At 32.8% G+C, this 16,154-nt stretch overlaps 1 protein-coding gene across 1 annotated transcript in view; it reads left to right on the top strand.

The window, feature by feature from the left end:
* The window catches only part of VPS13B (vacuolar protein sorting 13 homolog B), an 816,084-nt gene that overhangs the window by 368,295 nt on the left and 431,635 nt on the right, over window positions 1-16,154 (top strand). The window contains exon 23 of the mRNA XM_024756522.1: window positions 6,224-6,458. Coding sequence (XP_024612290.1) covers window positions 6,224-6,458 — 235 coding nt within the window. The remainder of the gene's footprint in view (window positions 1-6,223; window positions 6,459-16,154) is intronic.

Here is a 16,154-nt window from a genome sequence, read left to right as displayed (position 1 = left end):
TTGTGCAGCACTATCAGATTCTGGATGTTAGCTCTGGGCTTAACTTTGCTTATCTGTAATATGAAATGGCTAGATTAAGTAATGTTTAAGGTATTTCCAATTCTAACGTTCTTATGTAATTCTTTTGGTTCTTTTGCTTGTTTTGTAATGATGCAGTGCCTTCATTAGCTTTATCACAAACAATGAACTTAATCTTATATGTCATTATGGATTAGTTATAAGTAAAGATACTGATGTTCCTCTTTTTTTTTTATTTTGGCTAAATACACATGTAACATTTACCTTAACCATTTTTTTAAGTGTACAGTTTAGTCTGATGTTCCTCAGTTGACTAAACTTATTGTGTATAAATTAACATTTAATTATGGGAGTACTAAATGATGTATATTTGTATAGATTATTTTGAAAATGATCAAGGCACCTTGCTTGCCTCACTCCTAGTCCCAGGCCTGTATTATACATACTATATATTTAGACATTTCCAAATGTTAATATATTCTGAAAAAGTTCAAAAATAAAACTAGATTCTGATTCAATGATCAAAATCTGGGCCCTAAAACTGAGTTTTTTTAAAAAGTTGTGTCCATTGTCCAAGACATTTTATGAGCCAAAATATAAAAAAGAAAACCCTGAAGTTGTCATCAGATTAAACAAAACATCATAACTTAAAGCCATCGAAGGATTATTCTTTTAATGGAAGTTTGAGCAAGTAAATGTGTTTGGAATCAGAGTTTCTGGAAAGTTGATTTTGGAACCAAAGTTGATATTTGCTAAGCCTATGAACTTTTTACTTATTTTAGAAAGACGTACATTGCGTTAAGACATCAACAATATTTGTGATAACCTATTTGTTTTTCAATGGGAAAAAGAACTTGCATACTTAACTGTAATTGGATTGTTTTATATAGTGCTAAATGTAGTGTTGAACAATTTTTTAATATGAATTTGGTTTGGGGGGGCCTTTTCACCGTAGATTAGCATAAGCTCATTTTTTTTGCAATTTTTCTCCATCTGCTCATCAGCAAAGTTCCTATCTATTACATTTTTTATTCCAGAACCACATAATTGGCAGTGGCAAGTGGTTGACAAAATAGAAGTACTCTGGCCTAGAATTCACTAATGAAGGAGAACATTACCCTGGTTTTTGCCAAACTCAGGTCTTTTTGTCTTTTACATTGAAGATCATGTTGCTGTCCTATGGCATTTCCTGGGTGTTTTTTGTAGTTTCTGAAGTCTTCTGACTGTGGACAGTATAGTATAAAATGGACACTTTATTTTCAATACAAAGCATCCTGATCTCCTTTTTTTTGCTAATAATCTTTTATTCCTTTTAGGAAATGACTTTCCACGTTCTGTGAGATTTTGGTGAGAGTGTCAAAGTTTCTCAAGCACCATAAGCCAGTTAAGCTACAACAATTGAATTTTTTCTCCCAGAGAGTTATATATAGCGTATGACCAGTGATGCAATAATCATATTGCACGATACACTTAATGTTCTCAAGTCCAGGGAACTTCCTGGCTTATCTCCAGGATGAGATAAGACGTTTTAGGCTAGACATATCAGTTGTCAATCACATTAATTATGAAAGTAATTATTTACATTTAATACTTAAAATTTGCACACAGGGCTATATTTTTATTTATAGGCATTGAGAAAGTGACAGCAGTTGCATGGTAGTTCGTTAGGAAGAGGAAGTCTGGAATACAAATCTAGGATTTTTTTCATGTCTTCCCTTGACAAGTATCTATGGGAAAAGTGTGGAGATTTGTAACACTCACTGTGGAAAAGAAGACAAGGTGCACTTTTGAGGTTTTTAACTAATGCCCTAAATTGTGTATATTTAGATTTCTACGAAATGGGAAGATATCCCAAATATTTTCATAATGTATTGAGAATTTATAGAATAAGAAAACAATTTGGGCTGTAGCTTATTTATGTTTCATAGTGCAAATATAATACTACTTATTTTGTTGGCCTCTGTATGCATAGATAGCTAAACCATAAGCAACAGCATTTTAAAATAAAAGTCTTGTGAACATCTTTTATAAATCCATGAGAACTAATATATGGATCTAGTGTATAGTAGTGTAGTGTATAGTAGATATTTAGTGTATGTTCATTGACTTTGTTTATTTAGTGAAAATTTAGGTGGCAGTTAATATGTTATATCTTTATATCAAAGCTGAGTTCCCCCCTTTACAGATGAAGATTCTGAAGTCATGGAAAGACTAAATAACTTGTCAAAGTTTCCACAGCTGGAGATGAACCAATCTGGCTGACAAGTCAATTTTATTAATTACTAGATGTCTCTGTGAAATGAAATGATGAACAACATGCATTAAACAATTATTTTAATTAACATCAATATCTGGTGCTAATAAAAATAATTGTGTTCACTTATTTAACAATTATTTAATACCTAGTATATGCTAGGCACTGTACTATGTACTGAGACTGTAGCATGAACAAAATAAGCACAGTGTCTCACATTATAGACTTTATTATGCTCTAGTGAAAATTATGTAAGGCTATTAGTATTTTAAAATCCTCTTGTTTCAAGTTTCTTAAATGCTAGGACTATGTCTTTTGTCTGTTTTCCTGACTTCCAGCTCAGTTAATGGTGGATGTTAAAGAATGCATGAATAAAAGAAAGAAAAAGTGAATGAAAATACAACCTGCAATGTTTCTTCACTTTTATTTTTTATTTGAAACTGTTTCCTGAGGAGTAAAATACATTCATGCAGAGAACATTTCATTCTGTAGAAACTTTCTAACTATAATTATCACTAAAGTTTCAAGGTTTTTTTTTTTTTTTTCAAATAAATTTATTTATTTAGTTAGTTTTGGCTGTGTTGGGTCTTCATTGCTGTGTGCGGGCTTTCTCTACTTGTGGTGAGCGGGGGCTACTCTTTGTTGCGGTGTGTGGACTTCTCATTGCGGTGGCTTCTCTTGTTGTGGAGCACGGGCTCTAGGCACGTGGGCTTCAGTAGTTGTGGCATGCGGGCTCAGTAGTTGTGGCTCGCGGACTCTAGAGCGCAGGCTCAGTAGTTGTGGCGCACAGGCTTAGTTGCTCTGCAGCATGTGGTATCTTCCCGGACCAGAGATCGAACCTATGTCCCCTGCATTGGCAGGCGGATTCTTAACCACTGTGCCACGAGGGAAGTCCAAGTTTCAAGCTTTGAAGAAAGGAAAACATGTTATTTGGGAAATAGGAGCATTATTTAAAAGGGCAGAAAATATGGTGTGACATTTTAAAGCATTTATGTAAAGTTATTCTATATAATGGACAGTGGGCTAATTAAAATGCTTATTAGGTTAATGTATAAATGAAACCTGTCTTAGTCTCTTCTTTTTAACTCAGTTATGGTCACAGTTATAGAGCACACAAATTAGAAAAATCAAAGTTTACCAAACCTCACTTATGGAGGATGGGGGTACAAATGGCATATATCTTTTCAAACAGCACTTGAAACTTCAGAAAAAACGGAACTTGGAACTTAAGAAAAAACGCATGACAATCATTTCATTTATTAAAATAATACCGAATAATTTCTACTTTATTGGTTTATCCTCAGCATATGATACTTAGATATGTAGCCCTTGACCTAATAGGAATCAAAATAGAGGTGGTTCTACTTCAAGAATTTGTAATAATCCCTTCACTTTAACACATGAATGTGTTCAATATTGGCAAAAGAACATGTTGCTACCAAAACTGAAATAAGATCCTTGAAACAAAAAGGATGTTGCCATGGAAAAATGAAGTAACACTCAGTGCAGCTGTGATGCATTAATGAATAGGATATTTTTTTAAAAGATCATTTGTGTTTGGTGTGGCTCAGAGGGTCCCAACCAGATGGTTTCCATGAACATGATCTGACCCCCGGTTTGAGGACTTCTTACTGGCAGATTACTTCATTTTCTTTCCCTTGGATTGTCAGATCCTTACATTAATACAAAATTTACTGCTGCAGATTTATATTCACTTATATAAATCACTCAACATTTTACATTAAAACCACAATTTTAGACATACAGTTTAACAGTTATTTTAAAAGTGTAAAAAGATTTATGTGATAGCTTTAGTATACATAATAGATGTAACATTATAATAAGTTTGAACAATTTGGATTATGTATATGTTTTAGTTCTTATCATTAAAAGAATCCCCACAGTATACATCATTTTTTAGAAAGTTTATTTTTTACACTTGTTATGTATGTCAGGCTAACATACTGTCGATTCTGTATGCATTGCTCAGGTTGTTTTAATTTGATTAAATAATTTATTTCCAAATTAGTGGAAATTTGGAATATATTGTGATTTTGGAAATTTTGGCACAATTTAAATTTGTTTCTCAGGACATGTATGTATAAATCTGTGTACGGCGGCATATTAAACTAATTATCTCACATTGTTGGAAGCATTTTTCAACATAGCATCAATATCTAACACAGGGACTTCCCTGGTGGTCCAGTGGCTAAGCCTCCGTACTCCCAATGCAAGCCTCTGTACTCCCAATGCAGGTTTGATTGCTGGTCAGGGAACTAGATCTCACATGCCGCAACTAAGAATTCGTACGCTGCAACTAAAAGATATCACATGCTGCAATGAAGATCCCGAGTGCCACAATGAAGATCCCGCATGCCGCAGCTAAGACCCAGCACAGCCAAATAAATTAAATAAATAAATAACTATTTTTAAAAAATCTAACATAAAGTGTTAAACACTGACCCTTCATTGTTTGACCTTAAAACCATAATTAATATAGGAGAATATGCTGTCAGTGTGCCACTTTAGCTTGTGCACTTTAACATCACTAATGCAGTTATATATTTTAAAACATAAATATAATAACACCTGAGACAATATACACTTCTATTTCAGAAGTTAAAAATGTTGTGATCTTAAATCAACAATGAACTGCTTAACCATATACATGCTTAAATTAAGCTACAAGATAAAATTCTAAAACTAAAAAATCTCATACTTCATGAACCAACATACTTTTTTTTTTGCAAAATTTTACTTATATTTCTCTTCACTGAGTTCATCAATTTGTCCATGCACAGAAATATTGAAGGGAAGATGAGTAAGTGTACTTAATTTGTAAGACTGGCAAATTATTTGTCATATCAAGGAATTCCAGACCTGTTACATATCATGCTCTCACTAAGGAATATATTAACCCCAAGAGAAGGTTATTACTTTATTCTTAGTTATCTTTTATAAAATATGATCTCTTTGTTATTTTAAGTTGCGAGACTATCCAAACATTTTTCAAGCAAACAAATTTTAGTTTTTATTAGATAATACCTTTGTATGCCAAATATTTTATAGAAAATTGAAGGTTATATTTTGTATTTTCTTAAAAATAATTTAAGTATGGTAGGCTATTTGGGCAGTTTACTAACCAGGTACAGAATATTACCTTGTACAAGAGTCACCTAAGACTAATAGGCTTTAACTTACATTGCTTTTGAATTAAAAACTCATGATGTATTCAATTTTTTATTTGGTCTTGCTTAGTCTTACTTTAACTCTGTTAGGGCCTGGCAACCTAAGTAACTACACTGGGCATAGGGGAACATAAAAATTTCACTTGAAATCATAATTTAGGTAATAAGTTGAAGTATGATAAAAGTAAGGAATAACACTCTGATTTTTAAGTCTCCTGAATTTTCTTCATTACTATATGTTATAAACATGTTCTTTAATGTTTGTCTAGAGATGTAATCTGAACATTTAAAATATTCTTTTCTTAAATTTCAGTATGTGAAGTAAGGGACAAATTCACATAGATATAGCTGTTCGTGGTTTTTTATTTTTTAAAGTAAGAGCAATAAAATGCTAGTCTGTTCTAAGGCCTTAGCTGGTGTTAACAAAATGTAATGAACTGCAAAAAAAGGAGGATTTTCTCACCTTTTTTTGCCAGCACATTTTCTAACTCAATCATGTTTCTTGGAAAGAACTGTGGAAAGGCAGATACATTTTCATTTCATGTCACTGTGCTCTTTTGATCAAATTTATAGCAAGAAACAATACCTTTTCAAGTGTTTGTTGTATTCTTTAGTGAAAGTAACTCATAAAGACATAAGTATGGGGCATTTTCTTTTTTTTGGCTTGCCTGTGTATTCTGGTAAAGATATTAGATGTTTGAGGATACATTTACTCTCAAATTTAGTCTGATCCAAATATTTTGATTTTGCTTTTCTTTTCTAGTTTGAAGTACAATCTTGTTGTGTGTTCATCCCAAGTGATAGCTTGCCTTCCCCAAGTACAATTGTATCTGGTGACATTCCTGGAACAGTAAGAAGTTGGTACCATGGACAAACCAGCATGCCAGGAACACTTGTCCTCTGTTTGCCTCAAATAAAGATTGTTAGTGCTGGCCACAAGTATATGGAACCTCTGCAGGAGATTCCTTTTGTCATCCCACGACCCATCCTTGAAGAAGGTACTTTTTAAAAAAAGTCTTCCTATGGTTATTTTACTATGTTTATTATATTTTATACTGATATTTTTAGTTTTACTGCTTTTTTTTTTAATGCCAGTGCATTTCTGAATCAGTCTTCTCATTGAAAGAACTGCATGGAAATGAACTAAGTGATTTACAAAGTGGATCTACAAAGAGAGATATACAAAGTGAATGAACTAAATGATGATGTTTATTGATAGCCACACCTTTTATATATATGGAGACTATATATATGGAGACTATCTACAAAAGATCATATAGAATACAGTATAATCACTGAAATGCTAAGCATAGATAAAATTAACTTGAGAAGGATGTTGGTTTCAGATGTTTGCATTAGGCTGAACTAAGAATTATAAGTAGGTTGATTTTAATTTAAGCCACTTGACTTATGAATGGATGCTTCATAAATACATAATCAAATGAATACATTATTTACAGCAAGCATGCTATATTTCTAGATTACTCATTTATTTAAATAAAGTAGATAATTGTGTGATGATTGGAGCCATGGATCTTTCTTCAGTAAATACTTGATTTCTGATGTTGCAGTGTTTTCAGTTGTAGGTTCATACCCTTTTGAACTTTGATGTATTCATTTCAAACTGTGTGAACCTGGAGAAGTTTGAGTCACAAAGTAAATAATGTGAATCTATATTTTAATAACAAGCCTGAAATTTTTTGACAGTGCTAAATAGGTCAACACCTTGTTCATATTATTAGGATGTAAGTGTCTGAATCCTGATATCGTTCAGATTACCACAGTACTGTTATTGAAAAGCAGGTACAGTCTGCAATTTTTGATTTTGACTTAATGTCAATTTCTCTCTCCTTTTCTCTATTGAAATTTCCATTGAAATCTAGTTTTCGTAGGTTTATCAAAAGTAAGCATGATTTTACTGGCAGAAATTAATGTTGGTACTTAATGATATGAATACCATTATCATAAAATCATAGAATTGTGAGAGTTAGAAGGAACTTCTTTAGAGTTCTTCTTAAGTGCTCTTTGTCTTGATAATTTCTCTAGCATATTGGACATAGCCATTCTTTGTTATTTGTTTTCGGTTATAGGGAATTCCTTATTATCACAATAGCTATTACATGTCATATCAAAGATATACTAGAGTGAAGTGAGCTCATAAAGCTCATAAAGTGAGCTGGGAGTGCTTCCTCCTTTTTTTAACAATTTTAACTCTGGAATAATTTTTGTAAGATTAAATGATTTGTACCTTGATTTTTTGTTAAAACTCATTGATAAAATTCACATATTGTAAATTTCTTCCGTTTAAAGTATACAGTTAGATGATTTTTAGTGTATTTACAATTTTTATGCAACCATCACTATAAAATTTTAGAATAGTTTTATCACCCTAAAAAGAATTGGTATATCATTAGCACCTACTCCTCTTTCTCCCTTCCCCCCAGACCCTACGAACCACTTGTCTTTCTATCCCTATGAATTTGCTTCTTCTAGACATTTCATATGAATGAAATAACAAAATTTGTGGTCTTTTGTGACTGGCTTCTTTCACTTACCATTATAAGTGGTAAGTGAAAGAAGCCATCTTTCACTTCTTTCATAGAACCATTGTTATAGTATGTATGTCTTCATTCCTTTTTATGGCTGAATAACAATTCATTTTATGGATATACCACATTTTATTTATTCATTGATTACTTGATGGATATTTGGGTTGTTTCCACTTTTTGGCTATTATCAATAATGCTGCTATGATCATTCTTGTACACTGTTTTGCATGGACATATGTTTTAATTTCTATTAGATATATATAGTAGAATTGTTGGGTCATTTGGTAACTCTGTGCTTAGCTTTTGAGGAATTGACAGACTGTTTTTCAAAATATCTGTGCCATTTTACAATCCCACATCAATGAATGAAGGTTCTAATTTATTCACATATTTTTATGTGCAAGTATAGTTGATTTACAATATTAATTTATCCATATCTGTGTCACCACTTATTATTGTTGTCTTGTTATTGTCTTATTGGTTCTAGCCTTCTCAGTGGGTGGGAAGTGGTATCTCGCGGTGTTGATTTTCATTTCCGTAATGTCTAATGATTTTGAGCATCTTTTCATGTGCTCAGTGGCCATTTGTAGATCTTGTTCTGTATTTTCTTCTTCTATTCAAATCCTTTCTTTTTAAAAATATTTTAAAATTTATTTTGGCTGCACTGGGTCTTAGTTGCGGCACGTGGGATCTTCGTTGTGGCATGTGGGATTTTCAGTTGCGGCATGCAGACTTCTTACTTGCGGCATGCCCACTCTTTAGTGGCAGCATGTGAACTCTTAGTTGTGGCATGTGGGCTTCTTAGTTGCAGCATGTATGCAGGATCTAGTTCCCCAACCAGGGATCAAACCCGGGCCCCCTGCATTGGGAGCACGGAGTCTTACCCACTGGACCACCAGGGAAGCCCCTTTTCAAATCCTTTGCCCACTTTTTAGTTGGGTTATTTGTCTCTTTATTGTTGAGTTGTAAGAGTTCCTTATATATTCTGATATTAGACACTTATTAGGTATGTGATTTGCAAATATTTTCTCCCATTTCTCCCATCCTCCATTTCTCCTGTTATCTGTTCACTATCTTGTTTGAATTTATTTAGTTGTTTAAATAACAGTTTTTTCCTTTATACTGTAATATATGTTATTTTAATTCCTTTTTTCTCCTGCTATATTGGAAAGTATTCCTTAACTGTTTTTCTTTCAATCTTAGAAATTAACACCCTTTCCTCAAAGTCAACTCTGGTCCTAGAAATATTAAGCTGCATATTTAATTTATTAAATTATGCATTAAATCAAGTTATTTACTCTGCTCCGGAACAACACACAGGTCTTAAAATACTTTAATTCAATCATCCTCTCTGGATTAATGGTTTATCACTTAAAAAACATAATTGCTTATATTTATTGCATATATATAATCAGGGCAGGGTTTGGAAAATTTATTTAGTAAGGAGCCAGATAGTAAATATTTTCAGTTTTACCAGTTATGTGGTCTTGTTGCAACTACTCAACTCTGCTTTGGAGTGCAGAAGCAGCCGTAGGCAATATGTCGATGAACTGACATGACTGTGTTTCTTTGAAACTATATTTACAAAATCTGATAGCCAGATTTGGTCATGGGCCATGTTTGTGGACTCCTATACTAGTGCCTTACTAGACATTCCTTCTTACAATTCAGTCCTTTATTCTATCTCAGATCATTTTCCTTTGCCTTTTAGTGATGATATGTTGTTAGCAAACTTAATTTTGTTTGTTTGAAAATGTCTTTATTTTGCCCTCCTTTTTGAAAGATATATTGTTGGATATATAATTTCTTTGTTGGTAGTTATTTTTGTCTGACCCATTAAAAATTCCGTTGTGCTGACTCTTGCTTTTCATTGTCCTATTGACAATGAAAATATTTATCTGCAATGTCCACTTGCAGTTTGTGTTTCTTTGAAGGTATTTTGTCCTTCCTCTCTGGCAGCTTTCAGAATTTTTTAAATCTTTGTGTTTTAAAGTTTTAGTGTTGGTGTCTTTTATGAGTTCTGCAAGTTTTCTGGCATAATCTCTTCAGATATTGCCTATGCCTTATTCTTTCTTACATATATTTTAGAATTTTTCACATTTTTACTGTATTATTCTTGTCTCTTCTTTGTACTTTTATATTTTTTCTCTTTGACTTGCTGACCTGCATTCTCAGTAATTTCTTTAATCTGATCCTCCATTTCATTAATTTTTTAAAGCTGGGTCTAATAATGCTGTTAAACAGTTATTCATTGAAAATTTTTGAATAAACTTTTATAGAATTCAAATATATCATATAGAAAACTGCTCAACTCTTAGTTCACAGCTTGATACATTTTATAATAAACCTACCCCTGTTGCCTACATCTGAATCAAGATCAAAAATATTACCAGCACCCAGGAGATCTTCTCTAGTTCCTTGCGAGCCTCTCTTTCTTCAGATTCAAACTGCATCTTGACATCTAAAACCATAAATTAATTTACCCGTTTTTGAACTTTGTAGCACTTTATTAAATTTAAATTTTTACTTATGATATTCTTTTCATTTTGATTGATTTTTTTTTTTTTCTTTTTTGCGGTACGCGGGCCTCTCACTGTTATGGCCTCTCGCATTGCGGAGCACAGGCTCTGGACGTACAGGCTTAGCGGCCACGGCTCACGGGCCCAGCCGCTCTGCAGCATGTGGGATCTTCCAGACCGGGGCACGAGCCCGCGTACCCTGCATCGGCAGGCAGACTCTCAACCACTGCGCCACCAGGGAAGCCCTTGATTGATTTTTAAAACTCCTTTTTATTCATAATTTTCAAGGCTTCTTTGTGTTTCTTGATACATGAATCATTTATTTTATATTATTGTCTAATTCTTTAATCAGCCTTACTTGTGAGCAAGGATGTTCAATTTCACCAGTTTTGAAATGCCTCAAGCGATTTGTTTTGTTTACCTCTGAGTTTCTGGCTTCTCTCATTCCATGGCATTAATAATCTTTACTTTTTGGAGAAACTCATTTATGATTTTAAGGAGATACTGTGTGTGTGCGTGCGCGTGTTTGTGTAAACAAATATAAGTTTTAATCATAGTATGTGTTACATATAAACATTTTATAAATACATTCATCATTTTCATTTGTTTTTAGTGCAAGGGTCATTCAGGGAATGAAATCTACCATTGTTTCTGGAAATAGAATCCCCCAGTGAGGTTAAAGATGTTATGACAATATTATAGCCCCCCCTTAATGGATTTTATGAAAGGGCTGATGTGTACTACCGTACTATTTGTTATCTCTTCAATACTCTTTTCAAATCCCTCTTACTCCTGCAGCGCTCCTGCCAACTTCAACTGTTTGTCCTTCTCATTTGATAAATTGTTTTATTCTTATCTTGTTTTTCCAATATATTATGAATGTCTTAAGAACTACAGAAGTCTCCATCTTTAAAGCATAAGATGTTATTATATTCTCTGATTTTTTTTCCAGAACTGAGTTAGAATCTTAGTTTATTTTCAACTTTTAAAAATATCATATACCAGATGGAGAGGACTAGAATCAAATAGAAACTTCTAAAGTCTATTTTTCATACTCCCTAGGAGACTATAGAGTGACTATATAATCAACATTGAAACCTAAATTTTACTTTAGGTTTCAGTTTTTTAACCACCTGGTTATTCTCATTGGTCAAACCTACCTTGAGGAAAGGAGATTATTTCAAGATATTTAAAACTTCTTCAGGCATTAAAAAAACTGTAGATATTAACTTATGAAAGACCATAAGTATATATTTTTTCTTCATTTTAAATGTTGTTTGTAAAAATATTTGAGTATAACCCTTTGATGCATACATGTAAAAAGTAGTTTACTCTTTATCTTTATACCTGTGCATAGATTGAGAAAGAATCTTGAGGTCTGTTCACTTTCAGTTTTCAACTAGTCCTCCTGGTTTCAGTGTCATTCCACATTCTCTTTTTCAAACATATTTGAGTATTGGAACCTGTTGAAGGATGGTTGTCATGAATCAGATTGATCCTTTATGGTTTATCTCTCTGGGCCTCAGTCACTTGCTATTTATCTGTTATATTTATATGTTTAAAAATTTCATGATATTACTTATCTGCTGTTTTGTCCTCTCCTGTTCTCATCCTCATTTTGAGTTATAATGCTTTTTTTCTGTCTCAGTGTCATTTTGCTGGTTTCAGAATGTAGATAAATAGTTTCAGTCATTCATGATCAACCAGATATGCAGTGTATCTAAATCTATACCACCTTCCGATTGTGCTTCTTTCTAGTCTGCTTCTCCAATACTATTATTGTTTTATGTTCAACTCATTTTTATTCAGTAAATGTTTTTGATAATTGTAGATGATGGATTTGGTGGGGGTCTGAGAGGGCAAGGGCTTAGGGGAAGATAGGAAAATTGGAGGCAAGGAGATTAGATATTGCATCTAGCTATTATAGTTGTCTGGAAACATGACTGTCAGAACCAGAATGGTGGTGATAGGGATGGAGAAAATGGGAAAGAATAGAGAAATAGTTAACAAAAAAACTGGCAAAACTTTGTGACTGGATTAGTTATAGTGAAAGAGAAGTAAATGTGTAGAATAACTCCATGGTTCCTAGCTTGGATGTGTGTAGACATTTATATGGTTAATATTATGATTACAAATAAAGAAAGAGGTTTAGTTTTAGGTGTGGAAGATGGGAAGGATGAATTTAGGTTGGCACATACTGTAGAGTGTTTGTGGGACATTCAGGTAAATATATCTAATAAGCTGTTGCATATATGGGTCTAGAGCTCAAAAGAGGAATCATTGTTAGAGATACACAATGTGATAGCAGGGAAGACCATGAAAAAAGATGTGATCACCTGAAATCACTTATGTAGAGACAAATAAGTATAATCCAGATAGAAAAAGGGGGAACACTAATGTTCACTGGCTGAAAAGGAAAAAAAATAATCTATGTTGAAAACTGTGAATAAGGTAAGTACAGAAAAACCCATGAGGCAGTAGTGTCATGGAAGACACACAATCTAGTCATTTAAATGTAGCAGAGATGCCCAATAAGATGAGGACTAAAACGTGTGAAAGGGATTTGACAATTTTGGGTGATTGGTTTTTCTTATCACAGTACTTTCTTATCACAGAGGAATAGTGTTAATGCAGGTCAGATGATGGTGCCTTAAGGACTAAACAGAAAGTGAAAAATTGATATAACAAATTTCCAGTGTCTTTAAAAAAATATTTGAGAAAGGCGGAAAAGAGAGATGGTATTTAGATGTATATATACCTTGATATCCTTTGGTTGTACACAACAGAAACCAAGTCAGGATAATTTAAGCAAAAATGGAACTTAATGACGCATTGTCTGTATTCTGTAGGAAACAACTTTGAATTTTTAGTTAAAATTTTGATGTTTCACCATTTGACCCTGGTGGTTATGAAGACCGTGGTTTCAATTAAAACTTTCTTTATCTTTTATTTTTTTTTAACTTGGATTCATAACTCCTGTGAAGTTATTTTTCTCTTGCTCTTTGTCTTTGGTGTTGCTTGGTTATCATTCTGGAGTTATAAATTTCTATTTAAACCTTAATTTTTGGATCTAGTTGTTTAGATTCAAAATACAGTGATCTAGTCATTATGATATGAACAAAATGAAAAAAAAACCCTTTAGCATTACAAAGATGATCAATAGGATGAACAAAAGGGTTCTCACTTTATAGATTTGAGCCTTCTATACTGAACTTGGACTTCAAAGTTCAAAATGAGGAACTGTTTGTTGAAATGTGTCATCTGATTTCAGTTGCCATGAGAAGGGAGAGATGATCGCTAATATAGCCAGATCCAATCTGTGTAGAGTGTGTGGGTCAAAATCAACATCTTGAATTTCATTAGAGAGCATTTGCAGTGAGGCTTGCAGATGTAATTTGTTACATCTAGCTCACACCTCTGAGCAGATGGGTTTCTACCCTGTGCCTAGCAGAGGTTTGTTTTTCCTTTTTTGAAAGAGTTGCCTGTGACTTTAATAAAATAGTTTGACAAAGTTGGAATGTAAAGATCATTTATAAATTAAAACTCTGCTATTGTTGGATTTAATGAGTTTTAATAGAAACTGATATGAAAATTGTTGAGCATCTATGAAAAACATGAGGGCTATTTTTTCCATGTAATTCTGGTCACCTTAGTTGTTCATATGTATTGTTACAGTATAGATATTTTTAAAATATCATAGTTTGATATTCATAATTTCCACTTGTTCTGAAAGATGATGATGTACTATAGCAGTAGTTTTTTTCCCAGCTTTAGTCAGTGTCTTTGACTTTAATTCTTAAACCCTATGTAAATGAGATTGCCTGGGTAAAAGAGGAAGCTCAGAAAAGAGCTTTAGATTTGTTCTTGATGGTGTTGTTTTTAAATAAATTTCTTGGAAGCCATCATACATGTATAACAAATGAAGTTAAGCTGTTGGACTGCCTAAACATATTTAATATAATTGCTACAGACATTGTTCTCTTCTCAGTAGCTCACATTCATCCTGCTCAATCATTTGTTTACCTCTGGGTTCTATAACTTTTAAAGGCTAGACAAGGAACCTTACTTTATTTATTTCCTGTTAATCAATTTTGCATTTTCCACCCTCCCACACAAACACTTATTTTAAAAACAAAAACCAATATGGCAGATCTAATATCCTGCTCACCTTTTAAAAATAAACTATATAATTTACATTGCCTTAAGATCTTAAAAATACGGTTTTTAAATGATACCAAGGTAACATTCTAATTAATGGGGATTTTTAAATTCAGATACAGTTGACATATAAAATTATGTAAGTTTAAGGTGTACAGCATGCTGATTTGATACACATATATTGCAATATGATTACCAGTGTGGTGTTAGCTAACATTTCTATCTGGTCACATAATTATCATTTCTTTTTTGTGGTGAGAACATTTAAGATCTAGTCTCTTAGCAACTTTGAAGTGTGTAATATGTATTGTTGACTGAAAATCACTATGCTGTGCATTAGATCTTCAGATCTTATAGTTGCAAGTTTGCACTCTTTAGCAGTATCTCTCCAATCTGTGTAGGGTGTGTGTATCCTTACCCTCCAGCCCCTGGTAACCACCATTCTTTTGTCTGAGTTCAACTTTTTTAGATTTCATATACAAGTGATATATAGTAGTTGTCTTTCTCTGTCTGATTTATCTAACTTAGTATAATGCCCTCATTAATGGAAATTTGGAAAGCAAGTAACATATACAGGAGAAAATAAAAATCCCTTGATGATGACCACTTTTTTTAAAATAAAGAAGTGATTATTATTACTTTTTTAGTTTATTTATTTATTTTTGGCTGTGTTGGGTCTTTGTTGCTGCTCACGGGCTTTCTCTAGTTGTGGCAAGCGGCGTCTACTCTTTGTTGTGGTGCATGAGCTTCTCATTGTGGTGGCTTCTCTTGTTGTGGAGTGCGGGTTGTCTTATCTTTCAACTTTTTGTTATCACATATAATACACATATAATATTATGTATAATGATTATATTCATTATAAAATTAGGATAATAATGCCTGACGAAATTTTCAGTCATGTTTTTTCTCTTACTGTTTTATCATGCGTGTTTTATATGAAGTTAATGTTTTTTGAATCCATTTCCATCTTAAAGTAAGAGGATTTAGACTTGCACCATTAAATACAATGGTAACTGTGAATTTTTCATAGATGCCCTTCATGAAGTTGAGAAAGATCCTTTTTATTCTTAGTTTATTGAGACTTTTTACGCTGAGGTGGTTTTGGATTTTATCAAGTGTTTTTATGAATCTATTGAGGTGATCATGTGTGTTTTTCCCCTACTGTATGCTATTAATGTGATATATTTCATTAATCAATTTTACATAATTAATTGATTAAACTAATGTTTTTTTAAATTGGAGTATAGTCGCTTTACACTGCTGTGTCAGTTTCAGCTGTAGAGCAAAGTGAGTCAGCCATACATATATCCCCTCTTTTTTGGATTTCCTTCCCATTTAGGTCACCACAGAACACCAAGTAGTTTCCTGTGTTATACAGTAGGTTCTCATTAGTTATCTATTTTATACATAGTAGTGTATATATATATATATATATATATATATATATATATATATGACAATCCCAATC

Source organism: Neophocaena asiaeorientalis, unplaced genomic scaffold (assembly GCF_003031525.2).
Source record: "Neophocaena asiaeorientalis asiaeorientalis breed wild unplaced genomic scaffold, Neophocaena_asiaeorientalis_V1.1 scaffold29, whole genome shotgun sequence".
Classification (NCBI taxonomy): Eukaryota; Metazoa; Chordata; class Mammalia; order Artiodactyla; family Phocoenidae; genus Neophocaena; species Neophocaena asiaeorientalis.
This window is presented reverse-complemented; position numbering and strand designations above follow the sequence as displayed.